This window comes from Oenanthe melanoleuca, chromosome 6 (genome assembly GCF_029582105.1).
Source record: "Oenanthe melanoleuca isolate GR-GAL-2019-014 chromosome 6, OMel1.0, whole genome shotgun sequence".
NCBI lineage: Eukaryota > Metazoa > Chordata > Aves > Passeriformes > Muscicapidae > Oenanthe > Oenanthe melanoleuca.
Genome location: NC_079340.1, coordinates 16,300,079 through 16,322,610, shown reverse-complemented (window position 1 = coordinate 16,322,610; position 22,532 = coordinate 16,300,079). Strand labels below are relative to the sequence as shown.

Here is a 22,532-nt window from a genome sequence, read left to right as displayed (position 1 = left end):
TGCGAGGAATTTTTCTTCATAAGCCTTGATGTGTTCAAGAGAGGGCTGGGCTCATCTCCACTGTGAGTCTGACAGGGGTTTTAACAGCCTCACAACACTGGGACAAACAGCTCCTGGTCCCTTAACCCTTCCCAGCTTTGCAAGGCAAGGCCTAGCACTGTTGTTCCATTGCAAGGGCTTTACACAGCCTTTCAGGCTGAAATCCTCTCAGTGGTGGCTGGGCAGAGCGGAAATCCAGGGGCTGGATCAGATTGGCCTAATGCTACAGCAGCTTAAGCGGTCTGTTTTACCAGAGATTATGGTTTCACTTACACAGAGCGCCTGAAAAATGCTGTGCTTTAGGAAGGATTATAGCTGAAAATTCCATGCTTTAAAAGAGAAATAAAGCAGGGGAAAGACTAGGAAACCCAACGTGCCTGGGGGCTGTGCAAACAGGATTAACCCCTGCCCATAGCACCTCTTGCTTCTGCCCACCCACGCTTCCATGTCCACCTGATTCTCTGCCCTTTCCTCCTCAGCAGCTCCCCACACCTGCTGCCTCTTGTATTATAAAGAGAGTTGAAAAAGGAGTATGGAAAATGCCCAGGACAGAAGTGTCCCCAGTTTATTTACCTATCACTGTCAAATGGCCTCATTGAAAAATATTACTTCCACTTGCAGCCTGTGAAAGCCCAGGGAATTTTGGCCCTCTGCCTGCAGATAGGTCTGTTCATCCAAATTATCTTGTATCAACGTCATTTGGATAAAGGCATAAAGCACTCCCAGAATGCTGGTGGTGACTCTGCCTGCTTGGTCTGAAGGTAAATTTGTGCATTCCTTGCCATTTGATGAGGATGCAGGAGAAAAGTCGCTTGAGGGGGTTCTTGATCTACAGAGATTGGCTCTGACACATGAAGGCTCACTAGTGGGATAGTAAGACAGTGTACAGTTGTAAAAACCAGAAGCTGGGTGCTGATGTGCTGCCTACTCTGTTAACTGTAAAACAAAGATAATCCAACTTCCATTCCCCATATTCTTCACAAAAGGCCCTTACCAGACAGGGCTTCCTAGCAAAAAGGGAAAAGAAAATACAATCGTCACTTAGCATACCAGTGACCTCACTTAGGAAACTAAATGAAGAAGAAGAAGTGTATCCCTTTTGGCCAGGACTGATCCTTCCCAATTGATTGAAACATGAGCATGTGTCTTTGCTGCAAAGAAGTCTTGGTGATGAGTGACCTTTGCTGGCCACCCATGTCCGAAGTACATGGAGGAGAACACAGATGGCAAACTATCATTTTTGTTAGGTAGCAAATCTTTAGGAAACAAATATCTCCAGATAAACAGCATTCACAGAGAGGAATCGCCCAGCCCTTTATTGTCTAGGTGAGCACTACAGCCTTGCAACAAGATGACTAAAGTTAATTAAGCCACTTCTACATTAATGAAGTCAGATTTATGACCTAATTATATGTCACATTTCTATTTCTCTGTATAAATCAAAACCACCAGAACTAACTTATTTCATAGTCCATTGGCAATATTTGCCATCACAGCAGAGAGATGGCTTTCATTTATTGGTTTGAATTTGTTTACCTGAGGATGGATGGTTTGCTAGATAATTTGGATTTGATCAGATCACATCATCCATGCTTTGCTTTCAGGTGTCCAAATACAGGACTCTATTACTGCTGACCCAAAGCAGTGGGTGTTCTGGCATACCCATGCTTTGGGTCACAGAGTTCTCCAATTCTCAAACATCCTACTTGGCAGCCAAGTTAGGACTAGTTGCAAAGCTGAATCTATTGTGCTTATGAAAATCTGCACATCAGAAATGGAGGTCCAATGGAAACAACAATGAAAATTAGACCTTTTATTAAGTCCCCCATATTTCCTCTCTTCCATTATGTCTCTCTGTCAAGGTATCTATCCAGCAAACCCACACTCTGGAAACAATCAGAGTCAGCCCTGACTGCTTTTATGGTTAAATCTTCAAAATGTGCCACTGTGAACAAGATCAGTTGATTGACCCATCTGTCTATCCACCTATTCATTGCACAGTCACATTTGTATTTTAACCTCAAACTCCAGCTATACCATTTTTGTCAAGCTTTTATAAAATTTGTCTTGAGAAGCTTTGGCCATTACACCCAGCAATCTGTTTAATAGGTGCTTATAGCAAGGCTACTCTCCTGAAGAAGGTTACCTTGGGTTTGAAGAGAAAAAGTGATGCAATTCCTTGGGCCAAACCGTGTAAGCGTAGCATCTTCATATGCCCTTGGCCAACAAGAAAAAGCAGCAGGAAAGCTTCAGAGCATTCTTCTTCCCAATCCTATGCTTGTTCCTGTCTTCCCTCTCCTGCATGTTCCCTCCCTCACCTCTCCTCTTCTTGCTTCCCGTTCCTCCCCTCTGCCACTGCACTCCATTCCCCTCATCTCCTGCTGCCCCGCAGAGGCACTCCTGCAGTCCGAGCCTAGCCCCCAGGCACATTTACTGCTGTTGTCTCAGCACTGGCTCCTCTGATCTACTCCTAGCCTTTTTATTTTTTATTTTTGTTTTAAAATTAATTTCCCTGTAGATTTTAACCACTCCATTTTCATTTACCCATTTTGTTCTTCCTCTCCTCCCTTCCCCACCCTCCTCTTCCTTCCCCTGTTCCCTTTGTCTGTCTGTGTCCATCCCTTACCCTACCACAGAAAACCTCTCCTCTCCCCTCAGTATAAAGCAAGAGCCTCATGGAGCCTCTCTCACCCCTTTCACCCCCACCACGCCGGTCGGCTCTGGGCAGGCTGATCTTCAGCCCTTCCACATGGCCCTTTCAGACGATGCGTCCACGCCTTGCTACAGTGCCTTCCTTCATCATGGTGCCCACTTTGGGCAGTCCAGCAGCCAGCCTCTGATAGCAGGTAACCGGCCTTGGCCACAAACTGAGTGGGGATGCTGTAGGCAAGGGGTTCAGTTTCGTCTGATGGGGAGGCCAGTAACTGCTGCAAGCTCTTTGAGTGCAAGTGGGAACCAGAGCAACCACGTTCCAGGTCTGCATCTGCAGCATATGCTTTCAGCTCCATGAAGAATCAGCAAGCTTTCATGCCTGTCCTTCATTTTTAGAATAAAATGGGAAAAGAAGCTGTAACTACTTAAAATGACTGGGTGTCCTAGTTGGATTGAATTTGGGTCTTAGCATAGAAACATGCAAACAGCAAAATTCTGTATTGCCTCAATAGCCATGATGTCCCTGAGTACTGCAGGCACAGAATACAGTGTCCTAGCCTAAGGCAGATGACAGCAGCATGAAGATCCCAGCTCCAGGCCTGCCTGGGCTGTTCAGCACGGATTCAGCTGTTGAGTCAGATAGACACAGGCAGTTGGTGAGCACTGCCAGAGCTGTGCTGTGAGCAGGATTGGAGTCACCTGGTTTGGGAGTGTCAATGTGAGCGGGTGCCTTCACACAGCAGACCAAGCAGTTAAGAAACCCAGCATCATGTCTGAATGTCAAGTGCAGGAAGGATGTGTGAGAGACTGTGTTTTACAGCCAATGGAATACAGAGCTGAGGAAGGTGGCATTTAAGGGGAGAGCAGAAGGGAAGAAATAGGTTGCAGAAGATGCCATTTATGAGCAGCAAGCAGGAGGGAAAGATGAGGAGAAAGATCAAGTTTCAGGTAGGTACTAAGGGAAACTCCTGAGAGAGGTGACAGAAGCAACATTGCTGCAGAATTTCAGGGGTGACTTGGGTGAAATAGTGGGTATCATCTTGGGTTACCACTGACCATTTTTCAAAGGATGTAATCTGGACTTTTTTAGAACAAACAAGTCTTAGTGCAGACCACAGTTCCTTACACAGTATCTTACCTCTGCCACTTTCATGTTCTGTATTATTTTTCTCTTTTGACTTAATACCTTCCTTTGTCTTGTCACGTGAGATTTGCGTTTCTAAACCTCATGTAGGAAAGCAGCAAGTAGCAGCAGAGAACACTTGTGTTCATAAGACTGTCTTGGTCCTACCTTACTGCAGCCAGTAAGAGCCTCTGAGTTCTGGGCACTTCCTAAGCCAAGAAGTCTCCTGACTCTTTCCAACAGTACAGATATCTGGGGATACTGTTCTGCATGACCATCTTCTAGCCTAGAAGGCACTGTGTTTCTCGAGAGGCACGTGCCTTAGGACTCTTACAGGGAATCAGACATGGGACAAAGTGTTAAAAAGTGCAAACAATGTCACAGTGATTCAGGTGGTTTCTCACTCAGAAGGTTCTTGCATGAGGAAGAATGGCTGCAGTTGGGAGCATTTTATGAGCTAGCTTTGCTATAGCCCTGCAGTACAAGAATTTAATAATCCTGTCTACCTGTTTGTAAGGAGAGGAGGTTATGGAAGGGGTCTGTTTGTATGTAACAGCATTTTAAGAGTTTCTCTGTGAGAATTTTATTGATGTTGCTGATACAGTACTTGTTTGTTATCTTCTATTTCAAGACTGGGATTTTGACAGATGATCACTTCCTAACAAATTTTCCATGCTCAGTTTTGAACATCAGCCTCTGTGCACTCATGTCTGAATAAAAACACAGGGGCATATGTGCACACATCAAGTAGCAGAGTGAGTGTATATGTGATCCCACCTGAACGAAAGTTCAACATGAATTAATTTTGCCTGCAGCTATATAATGTTATCTCTAACTTTTCAGTGACAGTTTTTTCTCACTTATCACTTGATGATATTTCTCAGGCTAGTCAATAAATGAAACTAAAAGAACAAGAATTTTAAGCATAAAAATTTCTTTCCTTAAACCAAAGTTAGAAAAAAAACCCTACATCAACTAGGTGCTCTTCATACTGCTTAACATACAGGTACAAATCACTAAAGGAATGATGGTGATAAAAGAGTAAAAGAGTGTAGAATATTAAGCCCTGATACATTATGTATTTTTTTTTTATCAGTATTGGGCAGTGGCTGCAAAATGGCTCAGCTGTTGTCTAAGATGATATAAGCTATGAACACCAGTCACTGATCAGGAACCTCTTCAGGTTGCATTTCTGTTTTCTTGAGTAAATCACCTCAGTAATCTTTACTCAAGACCTGTGAAAGCAATGACACTGGTTTAGCCTACCTCATCCCAGAGAAACTTCCTCCCTTCAGGTTAATGTTCCATGCTTATTAGTTTTTGCTTTGCCTTGTAACTGTTAATTATTTGTGATTCCCCAACCAAGGTTCATGCTTGTTCCAGGGCCTGCTCTTATCAGTTATCATTCTGCTGGCAGTAGAGTTAAAGCAACACTGCTTCATCTTTCACTGGCATGTCCCAGCATGGTTTGGCTGACTCCAATGGTGTTAATGGACTATACTTAACCTGTCACTCCTAAAGGCCAATCAGACTCTTGCCCTCCAGTTAGAACAGACAGGAGAGACAAATTTAAAAAAAGAACAACAAATAGTACAAACTTCTTGGTGAGCTACAGTTCACCTAGGGAATGTGAAAGGCTTTTGATGCCTGGAACAGGCTGACATCTCAGTAGGCAGTGTTGGAGGTTGGGCTGTAAATCTCTCAGCAGCTGTGGGGGAAAGATTATCTTAATTTATTTAGCTTTTTGTTTTGTTTTGTTTTTCTTTGTTTGTTTTGTTTTGCTTTGGCTTGAAACTCCCAGCAGCTTCTGAGATTATTTTAGTTCATTTAAATGCAATAAGCACTAACAGCAAATGCCCTTCTGGCTGGCCCATTTTCAGGCTAACCAGTCCAAATGAGAAAATGCCTCTGGCATCAACCAAGAAGCCCCCAGCTGCACTTCCTAAGAGAGGAAAAATAAACTACAATCATACACCCAGTCCACACCCCTCTCTACTTCTTTGGTGGTGAAAAGAAATCATAACTTCAAGAATTATAAACAAAAACTCGTACCTGTGATAAAAATGAAGTGAGGCTCAAGCTAATTTGCATGATCCTATTATTATATATAGTACACCAGCACCTGGAAGGAATCCAACCAATATTGGTCTTATGCTAAGCACTGTGCAAATGTACTAAAAGTGTGCCCTTGCACCAAAGAGTTTGCAGCAAAAAGAGAAGCATAGAGAGGTAAAGTGACTTGCCTAAAACCATCAGCAGGTGAATGGAAAAAGTGGGAAGAAAGACAGGCACAGAAAACCCTTGGATCACTTCCCAGTGCCTTGCACATTGATCGCACCCTAAAGCAACATCACCACAGTTTTGGAATTTCATCCAGTGCACATAGGCAGGACCTCAGCTACTCTGGCAATGAATATGCTGCCATTCTCTGAGCAGATCAGGGCCATTTTGATTTAGTTAAAATACATCCAAAATCTACAATGAAACAACCCAAATTCTTTTGAGCCTCATCAGAGCTAACTTTTAACATCCATCCTTACAGTGTGAGATCAAAAGTGCCCCAACCTTCACCCAGAATTATCAGTGGGTGAGCAGAACTCATGTAAGGGAAGGCTATGCAGTAGTTTCTTATCAAGTTGTGTGACAGTGGGACAAGAGGTGATACCAAATCAATATGGAAAGATCTTATCTGTATTGATCACCTGTCCTCATTCTCTCACTTTCCAGGTCGTGATATGGCAAGCACCACCTTGCCTGGCTACCCACCCCATGTTCCCCCAACTGGACAAGGCAGCTACCCAACATCAACTCTTGCAGGAATGGTTCCTGGTAAGTCAGCTGCAAACCCTCAGTGATGGTGCACACGTGTTTGAATGGTTACCAGCACTATGAGAGCTCTCACAGCTGACTTGGCTATTGCTTTGCTGACATGCAGAGCTATTCTTTTCGTAAAGAAACCATCGGGTGCCTACAACCAATGTAGCTAACAACCCTTTTTGTAATGTATCTCTTTCCCCCTAGTAACTGATTCACTGCTGCTATGGGTAGCTAGCTAGCTATAACCTGTGGCAATTAATTGGTAATTAATTAACCCTAGTATTCATTAACTAATGTAATTATTTTCCAATGACCCATGCAGATTATTATGTACTGCTCATGGCTCAAGATATTCACCTATCCACTAACTAAGGGTGACAACTCACCTTCTGTCTAAAGCCATGGCATCAAGCTGAAAATTATCAGCAGTAATTTAATACCTGCAGTATTTGAACACCTACTGTCTATATAGCTTAAACTTACTAAGAACTCAGAAATTAACAGCATTTCATGAGAAACTAACTATTCACTCTTAACAACCAACTACTTAACTATCCCCTGTTTGTAAAACAGTGCCTCCAATCCAAGAAACTATCAACCTAATCCTACATCAAAAGACAAACTCTTTCTTTGATACACAATGCTTTAGAGAAGTACCTTATCTCAGCATATGGGTTCTCCTAATCTTTTGGAAGGAAAGAGGACCATTTACTCTAGGACAACTGAAGAATTTATTACCTCAGGCTCTATTACCCACTCTCCTCTGATGACAGTTGTCCCCAGTAGATAAATGAAGAGGCAGGATTTTCTTTTCTCAGACATGGTAGCTCAGAACTCAAAACTCTTCTACCACTGATTTCTGCTTTTCATGGCCCATGATTGTGAGTTGTGATGATTAAGGAGCAGGTACACAACCCACTCTGCAACCTCTGCTTGTGAAGAGATGAGTCCAGAACCAAGGCAGCAAAAAGTTGAGGACAGAAAGCTCTTAAATTACTATCATATGATTTGCCAGGGGTTACGAGTGCAAAGCCTAAGTTATCCTCATCCGGATCTTGGAACAGCCAGCTAAATGAACATTAACTTCAGTGAGGACAGTGAAAGTGTAACTGTGAGGAAATGTTTTCAGGTCAAAGTCTTAACATCTTTAAGTGACAAATCACAGAATGGCCTGAGTTGAAAAGGACCATAAAGGTCACCTAGTTCCAACCACCTTGTCATGGGTGAACATCTTCACAGGTTGTGCAAAGCTCCATGCAGTCTGACCATGAACACTTTCAGGGATTGGGTATCCACAATTACTCTGGGCAGCCTGTTCCAGTGGCACAAATTAGGGTATGTCCTACTCTAAATTATTCAGGGAGATGGTTTAGCTCCAGAATCAGACAAGCACTAAGACTATATAAAATAAATTAACAACCTCCACACAACTTCTCCCAATAACAGCAGGTAATTTCAGTTGACAATATTTAGATCATTTATAGTCAAACCTTATAGGAAAGTCACAGCATATAGAAATTATTAATAATATAAAAATAGCTGTCTCTTTGAGTAGAAACTGTTCAGCGATTGCTACTTAAGTTTAATGTCCTCATGACAAGGATTATACTGACTTCTAAACTGGGACAAAATTTTAAGACTACTAATATCAGGGCTCACTTATCCAAGAATAGGGTATCTCAGCTCCTTGATGTGGAGGCTGCATATAAAACCGTAGTGTCCAAAAAAAAACCCAACCAAAAAAATACCCCAAGAAATATTCCCCAAAAGAAAAGGAACAGAATTATACAGAAAAGAGTTAAGTTATAATTTAAAGTAAAAAAAAAAAAAAAAAAAAAAAAAAAAAAAAAAAAAAAAAAAAGATGTCTTCACATTAAATCTGATGTCAACATTCAATCAGAGGGTTTTTTTCCAGTGGCCTATTTGGGCATCCTGCAGTAGTTACTGCATCTTTCAACAGAGCATCAGGTTCTGGCTGTTTCAGTCATACCCCACTGCTCAGACCCAGCCAGGAAGCCCTTTTCTTCCTGTTTTCTAGTGTGACTGAAGCCAACAAGATGGAGATAAAGAGGCTTCCTGGGAAGAAACAGAGGACTTTGCTTTAATGGGTCACTCTGCAGATCTCTGCAGCCACTACTTTGTGTCAGGGGCCACCAGGGGAAATATGAGGAAGGATGTAAGAACAGAGCAAGCATGTATTGGTATTTTCTCAGAAGATCTCCCAGTCTCCATGTTGCAGCTAAGAGATTTACTAAGCCAGATTTAGTATCTTTCTATTTAATATTAAACCTTTGATAGGTTTTCCCTCTACAAATGTAAAAAATGTCTCCTGAACCCATATAAGCCTTTAACATGCCTAGAAACCTTTGCAAGAAGTTCTGTAGCTAAACTACATATTTTGTGAAAACTATATCCCTTATTTGTTCTGAACCTGCCACCTGCTAGGCTCACTTCATGCCTCATCGTTTCTGTATTAGAGGACTAATCCAATAAGATTTAAATACAGATGCTGAGAAATAGTGTTAGTGAAGATTCCCTGAGCACAGATTGCACAGATATAGGCCTCCTGAGATCAATCCTTTGTGCTGACTTGCAACCTCTGTTAGGAGTCCAGTTGGAACAATCAAATGCAATGGCGCCAATGGTTTGTTATGTGCCCTCAGGCCAAGGAAGTTCAGGGACCAATGCTTTAACTGCACTGGAAACAAGAAGCTGGCAAAATGACTACTCAGGAAGTATCTTTAAGAAACATACTAACATGTGAACAAACCTATTGTTCAGATGTGAGAAAACATGGGAAAGAGGCTCTGTCTTCTCTTAACAAAGGTGCAGAGCTAAACACACAACAGTTCAAGAACCAGACTTCTAACCCATTCAAAATTCTGATTCCTTAATATTTGTTTTCATCTTGCATTGGTATGAGGAGTCAGAACCTTGCAACCGTTCAGTTTGCAAACATCAGGATGAAACATTTCAATAACATCTACATGTTCTAGATGTCAAGACATATTAAAATAATGAAAGAATTGAAAGGAAATTAAATGAAATGAGAAAGGCAAAATGAAACAAAACAAGAAAGTTGAAACATAATACTTTGTTTCAATTTGCAATAACTTCAGAACTTTTCTTTCCAAAACTCTATTGAAGCTGACAAGCTCGAGCAAAACATTTCCATTTCAATGAGACAGCGTTTTCCAATGAAAACTGTTTCTGAGAAGATAATTTAACCAATGCTAATCAAAGCTGCTCTGTTCTACCCATGACAACCTTTCAGTAGAGTTCTGCTCACATAGTCTAGAGAAAAGCTTGTCTCCTGTAACACTGCATTCATGCAACATGGCCAAATGTCTCTGAGATTTATACAGATGACGTGACAAGATTCCTGCACTTGCCGTTCCTGTAACTTCAGGTCCTGGGCTGTAAACGTGGACAAAAGCCAGTGGTCCTGAGCACACTCTTGGAAAAGCAGGGGTTAGTCACTCTCAGAAAGATGAATCAGGTATTGGGCTACACTTAACCTACTTATCTGAGAGAAGTTTCCTCTAAAGGTAACAGAATACCTTTGATCCCTGTCTTAATTCTTTGTCTTTCCCAGAAAGGACGTCAAGTTTCTGCAAACTGTTTTAGTGAAGTGAGCATCCACTGGAGGAGCTGAAGTTTACACAGAGCAGTGCGGAGCCTGCAGAGGGCTGGGGACAGCAGCGGCAGGGAGTCGTTAAACAGAATCCAATGTTGATGAGGAAATTACACTTGTTTCATTAGTGATCGGGGAAGGCGATAGCTCAGTTCCTCTTGGTCACAGTTGAGCTCAAAAGCTCATTATCCTGCTGCATGCATGCTTTCACTCCTCGTCAATAAACACTGTTTCCAGTGGCTGCCCTCCCTCCTCCCCACGCTCCGTAGCTGTGGCTCTTTCTCCTGTGCTTAACCCGTGCTTTAGCAACACTATAAACACTTTATAGCAGGGAGTGAGAGAAAAGTCTTGAAATATCAGAACAATTCCTCTCCATACAGTGAAGTTACATCATATGAAGCACTTCAAAAGCAGAAATTCTCATGAGGATAATTTTTTTTTTCCTCCTTCTTTGGGAAGCAAACTCATTCCAGTATATTCCACAGATAAGTCAATTCAGTAGAGAAAAATCTGGACTGTACATTGCATGATCATCTTCGCAGGTTTCACCTATTCCTTCCCAGCTAGTTGTCAGACTTTCCACACAGGATGTTTCTAGCTATGGAATTATGCTGAGATATTATCATGAAAACAGTAGTTAGCAAGATCTCTCCCACAAAATGAGATTTTGTGCTGAAACTAAAAGCTACTATACTAAAATATCTTTGGATGATGATTGGGTTTGGGTCATACTCGTTTTTGCACTGACTACTTTGGTTGTCACCCTGAATACCTCTAAAAACCTTGCTGGAAAGATTGTCCCCAAGTTTAAGGCAGTACAAATCCCCTAACTTGAACAGACTTCATTTCCACCATCTGAGAATCTGTGGTTTTGGCTTTAACACTCCAGTGAGAGGAGATTTGCAGAGATTATGCTATAATTAATTGACATTCTTTGGTAATTGTATCACAGGCATACATCCCATCTTGCATTACCTTCTTTTCCTGTTCCATGGTATCTATCAAGAACTACCAGCTGCTTTTTAAATACTTCTGTTGTAACAATTCCACCTCTGCCTCCAGGCAGACCAGAAGCTAATACCAACACTATTCTTCCACTGCCTTTTAAGCACATAAGGCCTTTCAGATGGGGTTGATTGTCCACAGTCTGTTGTTACTACATTAAATTGAGCTTATGATCAGATCATGCTATGATTTTCCATAATAGAATGATACATGTTTATGTTTGGGGAGATTTGTTTATTTTGAATACATCACTGTACCCCTTCAGTTACCAGTTCAAATACCCTGCACAGACTTCTAAGAAACAGGGAGACTCAGCTCCTTCTGCACAATAAAACTGAATGTTTTAGAAGACTCTGTGCCATTCAGATCTTGGTTCAGAGTCTTACTAGATCACAAAGCTTGGAACTATTTTGGTTTGGGCCCATTTTCCTAATGTGAAAAGGGGAGCTGAAGCACTTGTCTTTCAGATTCAGCACAGTACCTAAAGTGCTAATCATTAGAAAAATATTTTCCAGAGCTAAAATGAAGCAAGTTTTCTCTGTAACTCGCTAACTGAGCATAAAAGAGAGGTTAATCATGTATGAATCACTTTTCTAATGCCATCATCCAGGGTAAGAAAGAAAGTGATTATGCATTTTTCATTTTGTTTTGTATTTAAGGACAGTCAACTCAGAACATTTCCAAAAACAAATTATACTCTTCTCCACAAATATGCCATCATCCTCAGTACCCTAATAAAAAAAAAACTTAGAATACATATTGCCATCAGCAGCAGTACTAGTTCCAAAGAGTTTCTTGTGAGCTTGTCCCATCAACCTTCTATGCCTACTGTCTCAACACTACTGGAGAACCTTCAATGCTATTCATGAGAAAGCTGATAAGTGCATAAAAGCTTCCATATGCAGTTCTACTGCAGCTTGAGGATTGGAAGACAGAAGGCAATGGGAAAAAAAATTAAACAAAAAACCCCACTTGAATAATTTATTATATTATTGAATTTGAACTGATTTCTTGATTGTGAAAAGTCAGTTTTGTGATGCTTAATGGTATGGGTAAACAACTTTGCACTGAACTGGCACTGCAGACACTTGAAGGGAAGAGTTCTAGCTAGACGAGGAAGCCACATACACCAGTTTTCCTGCTGGCAAACAGATTCAGCATGAACACTGGTCTGATGGAATAGCAGATGTAAATCCTTACTGCAAACTGTATTTCACTCCTTCCTTGGTTTGTTGCAGGGAGCGAGTTCTCAGGGAACCCCTACAGCCACCCTCAGTACACGACCTACAACGAGGCCTGGCGGTTCAGCAACCCTGCGTTACTAAGTGAGTACCTCTGTCCCACAGCCCCCAGCCTCGCGCTCCTTCTGTTTGTCTCCTTGTTTTCTTTTCTTTGTTTTTTCGTTTGTTTCTGAAGAGGCTTTTCAAGTATTTGGGCAGGTGAGAGGCCTTTTTCCTCACTCTGCAGTCCAGTTTGAAATGAGTATATACCTCATGAATGTTTTGTATCAGTTCTGAAGCTGATACCTCTTTCATGAGACAGTTCAGAATTCCAGTTCAGCTCTGGCTTCTCCATGGACTGCATCCACAATTTATTCCAGATTATATCAAAAGTTAAATTTAGGTTCTGCTACTCTTAAGCCACAACCATCATACTTTCAAGGCCTGGTTAAAAATTCACTCCTCTCTCAGACTAAATCCAGAGTCAATTCCTGGGACAACTTTAAATCCCATAGAATTTCTTCCTACTGGACCAGTTGGACTAATGTCTAGAGTGGAGACAGGCTGCATCACAAGATTTATAATAGATTCTCGACTGAGTTCTCTTGCAGGGATATATATCCATCTCCAGTCACTCATATGCTCAGAAGTAGTCAGGGCTTTTTTCAGAGGAAAAAACTCCTGTGAGACTTTAACTTCTAATACAACATTTCTTTGCAGGGGAATAGGAGGAGATTTATTATATGTAAAATAAATCAGTTGTGATTATTACCTATATATTTACTGAGGTTTAACAACTGGATAATAGATGCACATTTTATTCCAGTGCTGTTAAACTTCAGTAAATGTGACCTTAATAATCAATCACTATTTAACACACATTCGATAACCATCTAAAGAGCTTTCATGCCAAATGTGACCCAAATCCCAAGTAGTAAAACGCTGTAATTTTGTTTCATTTCTCCCCTCCTGGTTTTAAAGTGACCCATTATCCTTTGTCAGGTACACTCAGAACATCTGGCCCTGACACTTTCTTTGTGGCTACGGATCAGGTGTGGCATATTTGTGCTACAATGTTTGTTGCGGTTTTGCCGCAGGCATTAGCCAAGCCCCATGCAGCCACTCATTCATTCCCCCACCAGGAGGATCAGGGAGACAATTGGAAGGATAAAAACTAGAAAGTGATAAAGACAGAGATCAAGACAGTTTAACAGGGAAAGCAAAAGCCACACACACAAGCAAAGCAAAACAAGGAATTAATTCACTCCTTCCCATGGGCAGGCAGGTGTTCAGCCATCTTCAGGAGAGCAGAGCCCCATCACGCATAATGGTTACTTGGGAAGATAAACAGTGTCACTCCAGACATCTCCCCTTTCTCCTTCCTTCCCCCCTTCACACAGTGACCATGATGTTTTCTGGTCTGGAATATCCCTTTGGCCAGTTCAGGTCATCTATCCTGGCTGTGTCTCCTCCCAGCCTCCCACGTACTCCCAGACTCCTCCCTGGCATGGCAGTATGAGAAACAAAAACCCCTTGGCTCTGTGTAAGACCTGCTCAGCAATAACAACAAAACCTCTGCATTATCAACCCTGTGCTCAGCACAAATCCAAAACACGGCCCCTTACCCTTTCTTCTTTTCGTGAAGAAAACTAACTCTACCCCAGCCAAAACCAGCACAAATGCTCATGGGCTTACTTACTGATTGTCAGAGGATGCAAAAGGATCTCCTTCCTGTAGAGGGGCATCCTATCCAGAGGCCACAGTGGGATCTATCGACTGAAGCGTGGCCCTCAGTCGGCTTCCACTGATGGCCTTTCCCTAATCCCATTAGGAGCTCAGTCTCCAAGTCCTTCTTTTGGTTCTTTTGCTTTTCTTTCTTTCTACCTTTCTTTTTGTATTCAGTTGTCCGTTATTTCTTTTCTTAGTTTGATTGTTTCTGTTTTTTGTTTTGTTTTGGTTCGGTTTTTTTTGTTTTGTTTTGTTTTGGTTGTTTTTTTTTTTTTTTTTTTTTTTTTTTTTTGTTTACTGTTTGTCCTTTCAACCAGTCCATTCTTCTCCTGTGTTAACTTTCAGGTTCCCCTTATTATTATAGTGCCACATCCCGGGGCTCCGCACCTCCCACTGCTGCCGCTGCCTATGACCGCCACTAGTTACCATGGAAACCACATGAAACTGCAGGGCGACAGCTTAGGCCTCCACATTGTACCTGTCTGATCACCTCCCTCCACCCCTGCCAAGGGTGAAGAGACCTTCTCCGTTCCTCCCCACAGTCCAGTTCCTTCCTCTTCGCCACCAAGGCACCGGACCAAGCGCTCACCACATGAGACTGAGGCCCCGGTTCCCCTGCCCTCCGCCCCGGCCTGCCCCGCGCCAGGATCAGCCTGCGGCCCAGCGGCCTCCCCTGCAGGAGCCCTCCACCACCCCGCAGACAGCCCTGCCGTGCAGAGTCCTCCTGCCTTCCAGACTCCAGGGGGCTGGGAAGCAATGCAGCTGGCAGCCATTGCCTTACAGGACCCCCTTCTGGGAGCGGTGAGGGCCAGGGAAACGGGGGAGAGTGCCGCTCATGAAACACTGTTCCCCAAAGATATGCTCTTCTGTGGTGGACTCTTGAGTGTGTAACCTGTGATGCTCACCCTGTTTCCCAGGACAGAGGGAACGGTCTGGCTAGAGCAGAGATGGCAGCACAGAGACCTGGCCCATCTGGCAATGAAGAAAGGACCAAGTAAAGATCTGTGCCCCATGAGGGGTTCTCTGTGCACCTCATCCCCACTTTCCAGCACGGATTCCCCCGGAGTTGGCTGCACCTCACGGGTGGTGACTTTGCAGGCCAGAGTTGGGAGGAACCTCACACATACACCCACAATTTCTGTGACACACAATCAGTTCAGACAGGAGGATGGAGCAACATTTACAAACAAACCGACGAAATGAAGAAATATATAAATAGATATATAAATATAACTGTGTTTTTATGCTTTGTCATGAAGGTCTGTAAAAAGGAACAAAAAAATCCCCAATTTTCTAAAAAACCCAAGCAAACAAAACCAACAAAAAAACCAAAATAATAATTAAAAAACCCTACAAAAATAAAACTCCAAGTCCCATCTCTCCCCACCACCTGAATGGCAGACGAGTTCCTCTGACGTTTGATGCTCCTCTTTCACTCTAGGGTTTTGTTTCCTTTCTGTTTTGCACTACAATGGGATGATGGTATTGGAGAGGATTGGATGCCAGCTCTACCCGGTCGCCTCCTCCTCCCCCTCCTTTCCCAAATCCTGTCTCTGGGGAGCAGTGTGGACAAGTCACATCTGACAAAGTTACCAAATACATCAGTCGACAAAAAAAAAAAAAAAGCACTCTGAGGCAACAAAAGTTTTCCATGTCACTGGTTGGCAAACAAAGAAAACAAGCCCAGCTGCGCTCTCACTGCGCCGTGTGGTGGAAAGTGTGGGGCTTCATGTGGGCCCATCTGATTGGCCTCTGGACAGCTGAGACTGAGATGGACAAATTCAGGATTGGCTGGGATAATTGCTTGGTTCCCTAGTCCTTAGCCTTCAGTCCTTTTACCTTAAACTCTGTACCTGTGACGACTTCAGTTCACCCACATCCCAACTTTTGCAATTTTAGATATGCCCAACACCCATTCTCCAGATCTCCACTGCTGGTGACAACCACCTCATTATCTGTGCCCAGCACCTAATTTCCTGACCATTATAGCCCTGCTGTATGGGCCCCCCTTTGATTCCCCACCCATCTGCTCATATACCTACTAATTTATAAGGTCCCCATTCAAATCCATATGCTTGTATTCTACCAGCCAGACCCAATATACAGCCCCATCTTTTCATCTTCAATCCTGTATTGTGTACCCTAATATTTACCCCTTATCCCAAATGCTCACCTGATGATTCTCTAGGGATTCTCTGCTCATTTTGGTTCCCAAGTGACAGACAAACACTGTTCTACAAAAGGCTAACTGTCAATAGAAATGCTTATTACTACTGTATTGTCAGCAAACTCATAAACTGTTCCTTGCACTGACACTTCCTCAAAATTACTCAAAGAAAACATGAAGGCAGCTATAGCCTGTCCCCAGGGCACCAAGTCTGCCAAAGTAGATCCTTGTTGTTTTAGAGAGGTTTCAGATAAAACTCGTGGGCTATTGTCCATGGACAAAGACAGGATTGAGAATAAAACCCCTGAAGGCCATAAAAGTGAACAGTGGAGCAATCTGTACAGCCAACGTCATGTATAAAATCCAAAGTTCCAAGCCTCTGAGGAGATGTGGTAGTGGACTTGGTATTCTGTCTCCAAGTTTAACTTGTATGTATGAAATCTACCATCAGTAAACAGCTGTGTTGATCCCAAAGGCCCCTTTCACCTAACTTTTTTAGCCTTTGCATGGCTTTAGCTGATTATAGGTCTGTGTCTTCTTTTATGGGGTGCCCAAATGATAAGGGTATTTGGGGGGACATTTACATAGAAGATATAGAGCTAAAATCTGTTCCTGTACAGAATAAAATCAAAGAGGTTACTCCTGATCTATTAAAAGCGTCATTCTGCACATCTTACATCTGAGTAACCTGCTGCAAATAGCAGAGTTGTTACGCTGTCACCAAGACCAGAATTTGGCTTGCTGTCTGATCTTACTCTACGAGAAGAAAATTCTGTTCAATTTCTAAAAATATGCTTCCACCACTCCTTCTGTTTCCCTTCACAGACACCAGATAGATGTTGAGCCCTGTTAGAATGGTCTCTCTTTTCATCTCTCAGTACAACCTCTGCTCTTCTTTGCACCACCCAGATTCACTCAGCAGGTAGTCAGTGCAGAGGCAAGAAATCCCAGGACAAGCAGAGAGAAGCTCCTGAGGAAGATAGAGAAAAGGAGACTGTCACACCTCACACTTGGCCATCTGCAGCCCAGGGCCCAGGTCAAGAGAAGCCAGAAGCTCAGAAATGCTTATTTTTATAATGGTGTTTCACTAAACTTGAGGACATGAGCTAGAGTCTGAAAGCAGGATTTAGTTGTCTCACTCATGGCTGGCTTGATTTGACCCTTGGAGGGCCAAATCTATTGTTGGTTTAGCTCCACTGGTAAAAGAGGATTTCCACTAGGCATTGGATTCGTCTGGAAAGTTCATAAGTACAGCATGTAGTTTGACCAGGAAATTTCAAAGGAAAGCAGAATTACACAAAGGACTGGGCAGTCTAATCCTCTTCCACCACCATCTGTAGACCCTCATGCGAATGTACTGAATTACATTTGCCAAAGAGTTTCTTGTGTTGGTTGTTTTGATTTACAGTCGGTGGATGCATTGTAAAGCAGTATTATAGCCCAAGTCTAGTAGCTGACATGGGGATTTATGTGGTGATATTATGCAGAAGAAAACCATCAATATTCATCTAGATTCCATTAGACTGGACTATGCAGGAAACGCAAAAATTCTACCAATTATTTAATATTATGTTATTTGCAAAAAACAATTGCTGCTTTGTAGGAAGATAATGTGTGTAATGTGAAGGCAATTCCTCTTGTATATAAGTTCATCTCCATCTTCATCATGGTAGTTATTAAAACAGCCTCGTCTCATCCTGTAGATAAGGAACACGCTGTGTGTACTGTGCAAGTCTCGTTGTGCTCACTGAAAACAAAACAATGTGTTCAATAAAGCACAGCACAAATCCAGAACCTGAGGGAACAGCCAAACCTTGTAAGGACCCTTTCCCCAACAGGCCAACAGCTGCTTTGTTATAGGTGGGGGGGGTTCAATAATTTTCCTTTAAAAAATGTTACAGGAAAAAGTGAAAAAGGATTGGAGGAAGAAATCATTATGTGAAATCCAGTGAAGTCTATAACACAAACCACTCCTCCGTTCTGCTGTCTCTTACCTTTCTCACATTTCTTTCTCATACCTTCTTTCCATACAATTTTCTATCCCTCTCTTTTATTATTTCTTATTCCCAAGGCACTTTTCTATCCAGGGAGGGAAGAGCATTACTGATATGAGAGCGGGTATCTGGAACCTCAAACCCCCTAGCACTCCTTGCAGCTCTAGAAAACCTTTGTCAAGTCCAATTTCCCCACACACCTCAATTCCAACACTCAGTAAAATGGGAATAACAACAGTTTCTAGTTCACAGGGGGATTGCTCAGCTGAATTAATTAGCACCGGCTCAGTGCTTTGAGATTCTGGATAGAAAATTCTATCAAAATGTTAAGCATTATTGTGAATAATAATTAATGTTTCCATGACATTTCTCTCTTTTCCTTTTCCTCACAAATAATTTTTTTTTTTTTATTCTTCTTCCTTAGCTGCCTCTTCAGTTCTTTTTTCTCAGGTCATTCTTAGTTCTGTTGCTACATTTGCTTTATCTAATGGACCAAGCAGAAATGTTCTGAGACTGGGTCTCATGTCTCTACTTGATCATGGGGGAAGAATCTCACGAAATCTCAAATGCTGTGCTTGGCTGGAAACAACAGGGATCATGGCATTCAAAATTGGGCAGTACCTTTGAGTCCTGCTCTCTGAAGCTCTCACATCCTTTTGGCCCGATGGGATGTGGGGAGGATTGCATGAGGTGGATGCAGTAAAGCTGAAACTTGTGGCCTGTAAGTCTGTTGGGGAGAGTTGATGGCAATGAGCCCTGCTGTGGAAACAGGGGGAAGTTTGCATGCTTTCTGACCCATCAGTAGCAATGAATTAAACTCAGAGTAAGACTTTGGAATTAATCACAACATAAATATGAGGATGTTAAACAAGAAAAGGAGAACAAAATGCCCTGCACCTCTTTCTTCTCTTGAGTATAAAATTATATATGCTTATTAACATTTTCCTAAAGGAATTCTTGTTTTGCTGAACTGTTGGAAAAACTCCACCCCTTTATTCCTAAGGAAAAGCACCCCTCTGGAAAAAGAAATAAGAATCATAGCTGAGCTGCCCCCTTTGGCACTGACAGAGTGAGGGCTTCTGAGGGACCCACAAATAGCACAGTGTGCTCCTTGGCTGAGCCCAGGATGGTGGCAGACTTGCAAAGCAGGGAGGAGGGACCAAACTGACAATTACAGAACTGATAACAAATGTAAGTGCAGAGCAGCTCTGCTGATGATCTCCAGGCTAAGCTCGACACGAGACTGGGGAGGGAGGGGGGCAGTGCCAGGTGCAGGGTCACATCCATTCTCGGCTTCTGCAGCCCCTCTTGGCTTTTCCTCATCACTTCAGTTCTGTTTGACTCTTTTCTTTTCTCTTTTTGTGCACATGAGAAATAAAAGCAATTTTTTTTTCCTATGTCATTTTTGTGGCTTCCGGCTTGTTTCTCTTTCCCTCTCCTTCTCTCTCTCTTCACTCACTGCCCTAACACTTCACTCTCCAATAGATTCCCCTTGAGGTCTCTGGGATGTTACATTTGCTGCACCTGGCACCCTTTGGGCACCATGTAACCAACATTATGATTGTTAACAACCACCACACTGTGTGATGGAAGGCACTGCTCATGCTTGCAGCACCCTACAGTACAATCCAGCCTCTGAGCCCCCAGCAGCCACCACACGCTCCTGTGCATTGCCAGCAGGACTCCCTCTGCTATTGATCTCACTCAATTGATTCCCAATGATCCAAAACACATCAGGCACCCCCAGGTAGTTCAGAAAATCAAAATGCTATTGGGTAGCCACAACATTACAAACATGTGGGGTAGACAGTTTCCTCATAGCCCCAGCTGGGAGACTCTGTCCAGGTCAACTGGGGAGCAAAACCCAATATAAAGTCATAAATAACCTGTTCTCCAAGCTATTCATCATCCACCTAACAAAGAGCTGGGCATTATATTCAGGTATGCTATAAACATACCAAATACTGAGGTATTCAGTCAATTTCTCCTCAGTCAAGTATTGGTTCTCCAGGAAGTCCTATGCAGTTTAAAGTCATAGAGGTGGTCTAAAAATGTAGCAAGAAATCAGGCCAGGCCAAACCAGTTTTGCTCCTACAGCTCTTAATCATATTATATTTTCACAACACCTCATGGAAGCCAGTAGGCCCCATTTTCTGCCAGTGCATGTGTATCTTAAGGAAAGCCTGCCCATAAGTGCTGTCATAAAATCAAATACCTTATCTCATTAGAGAGTTAAAGCATATCCTTTTATTTTCTATTTTTCCCTTGCAGTATTAATAGCATGGGCTGAAAATCCCCCTACAGGACATTTTCCATAAGTGAAAGTCAACTTGTTGAAATCCAAACAGACTGTAGAAGTAATTCAGTTTTTGCAACACTGCAGCAAAACTGCCTAGGAACTCTCCTAAAGCTGGAGGCCTCAATTTCCAGGATTTGCTGCCTGCAAGGCAGACAGGCCTGGGGAGTGGGGATGTGATGTAGGGATAGGCTTGCATTCAAAATTGGAATAAAACTGGATTCCCCAATTCTTTCTCTTTCTCTACCAAAGTTTAGGTGATAAGAATCAAGCAGCAAATTGATAGATGAATCCTAGATGTTAAATTGACTGTAATCAAAGGAAATTATTAATGTACATTCTCTGTCAGAGGTGAAAGAAAGGCTAAGAATCACCAGATAGATGTGTCAGACAAATACAAAATGGATTTTCAAAATTCATCCTGGCAAAATAATCTTACAAGAATGATTTAGAAACTAGCATGATTATCTCATTTGTTCACAAAATACAGCCCAGAGATCTTCACGCTGGCAGTCCTATGTAAGTCTCCATAACTGGCAGTACAATGACAGCAAAACTTTTGCAACTTTCAAGAACTTATATATCTTATATATCTTGCAAAAATAAATACTTGCATGAAAGAGCTATTTCCACCATTCAAACTAATATTATGTTCCTTTAATAATCTTCTTGCATAATCAATGGGAGTTCTCAGTGTGAAAATGTTACGTGATAAAACTAAAAAGAGCACCACAGTCTGTCTCCTAATGAGGAAAATGATCTTGTGAGGGTTAATACATCACTAAGTAAAGAAATCCTCTTTATGATTCTGACAAGAAAAATAAAGAAAAGTTTGAACATTCTGAGATGATGACAACCTTCTTTAAATGCACTCTGTAATAAGTGTAGGCAAGAAAAGATAATACACATCTCAAGGTATTCATTTAGGTAGCAGATGAATTTACTGGACACACAATCAGTACTGAAAAACTGTAAGGACCTGGGGAGTGGCAAAAATGGAAGAACAGCAAAGAGAATACCCATGCTTTGAAGGAAAAATTTTATCCTGAAAACTATAATCTAGTAAATCTATACAATGATGTCTGTGTCCAAAGAAAAGTGCTTTAAATTATTAAGGGATGGATCCAGTCACTAAAAAAGAAGCAGTTAATGAAGATATGCCTAGTAAACAGTCCATATATAAATTTTTTTCTGCTTTAGAAAAAAAGCTGTGAATATCCTCAGGACAGTTAATGATTCAGGCTCAGTCTGCAGTGAAGTAAAGAATGTTTGCATTGTCAGCACCTCATACTTGAAAATCATGATCCAAGTACAAGCAAAAATCACAAGAATCATTAGACATAATGTAATTTGTAAATAACACCATTTTGTATATATGTATATTTATATACATGTATATAAAATAAATACAAAATAACTTTTATTTGACTTCTAGTTTCAGTGTTGTCAAGACATCTACAGCTACATTATTAATGGTGCCTCTTCCTCTGTAAATTTACTTCTAGTGAAAAGGAAGCATCTCACTGCATCACAGGGACCTTGTGGCTTAGTGTTTTTGGAAGCAGTTCAAATGTCACAAGACCTGGAAATGGCCCAGTAACTCCTGGCAAGGCTGGCAGGGCTGGTCTGATACCAAAGCTTATCCAAGGCTTGGGTTTTTTCCTGTTTTCTCCTGCATGACATTTTGGTGGAAGATGCCATCCAAAGCTTATTTGATAATTTCACATTCAAAATTCCACCTGGAAATTCATTCTGTGGTAGCAGCTTGGACAGGACTGTTTTCCACTGGTTTTTATCCATGTAGGAGGAGAACCCCTCTTGTCAATTTGGCTGCTTCTGCCAAGCCCTGTCTCCTAC

The 22,532-nt window shown here is 42.0% G+C and overlaps 2 protein-coding genes across 12 annotated transcripts in view; one reads left to right on the top strand and one right to left on the bottom strand.

Annotated features, from left to right (window-relative positions):
• Positions 1–14,868, bottom strand: part of LOC130255015 (translation initiation factor IF-2-like) — a 102,194-nt gene extending 87,326 nt beyond the window's left edge. The window contains exon 1 of the transcript XR_008840844.1: positions 14,190–14,868. The gene's annotated coding sequence lies outside the window, so the exon portion shown is untranslated. The remainder of the gene's footprint in view (positions 1–14,189) is intronic.
• Positions 1–17,031, top strand: part of PAX2 (paired box 2) — a 98,106-nt gene extending 81,075 nt beyond the window's left edge. For 4 of the 11 annotated variants that reach the window (XM_056495250.1, XM_056495249.1, XM_056495248.1 and 1 more), the window contains 4 exons: positions 2,676–2,885; positions 6,542–6,643; positions 12,509–12,595; positions 14,583–17,031. In XM_056495250.1, coding sequence (XP_056351225.1) covers positions 2,676–2,885; positions 6,542–6,643; positions 12,509–12,595; positions 14,583–14,704 — 521 coding nt within the window. In that variant the 3' untranslated portion in view covers positions 14,705–17,031. Of the gene's footprint in view, positions 1–2,675; positions 2,886–6,541; positions 6,644–12,508; positions 12,596–14,563 lie in introns of all 11 variants that reach the window. The other 7 variants (XM_056495253.1, XM_056495252.1, XM_056495251.1 and 4 more) reach the window with 3 other exon arrangements.
• Positions 17,032–22,532: the final 5,501 nt, after the last annotated feature.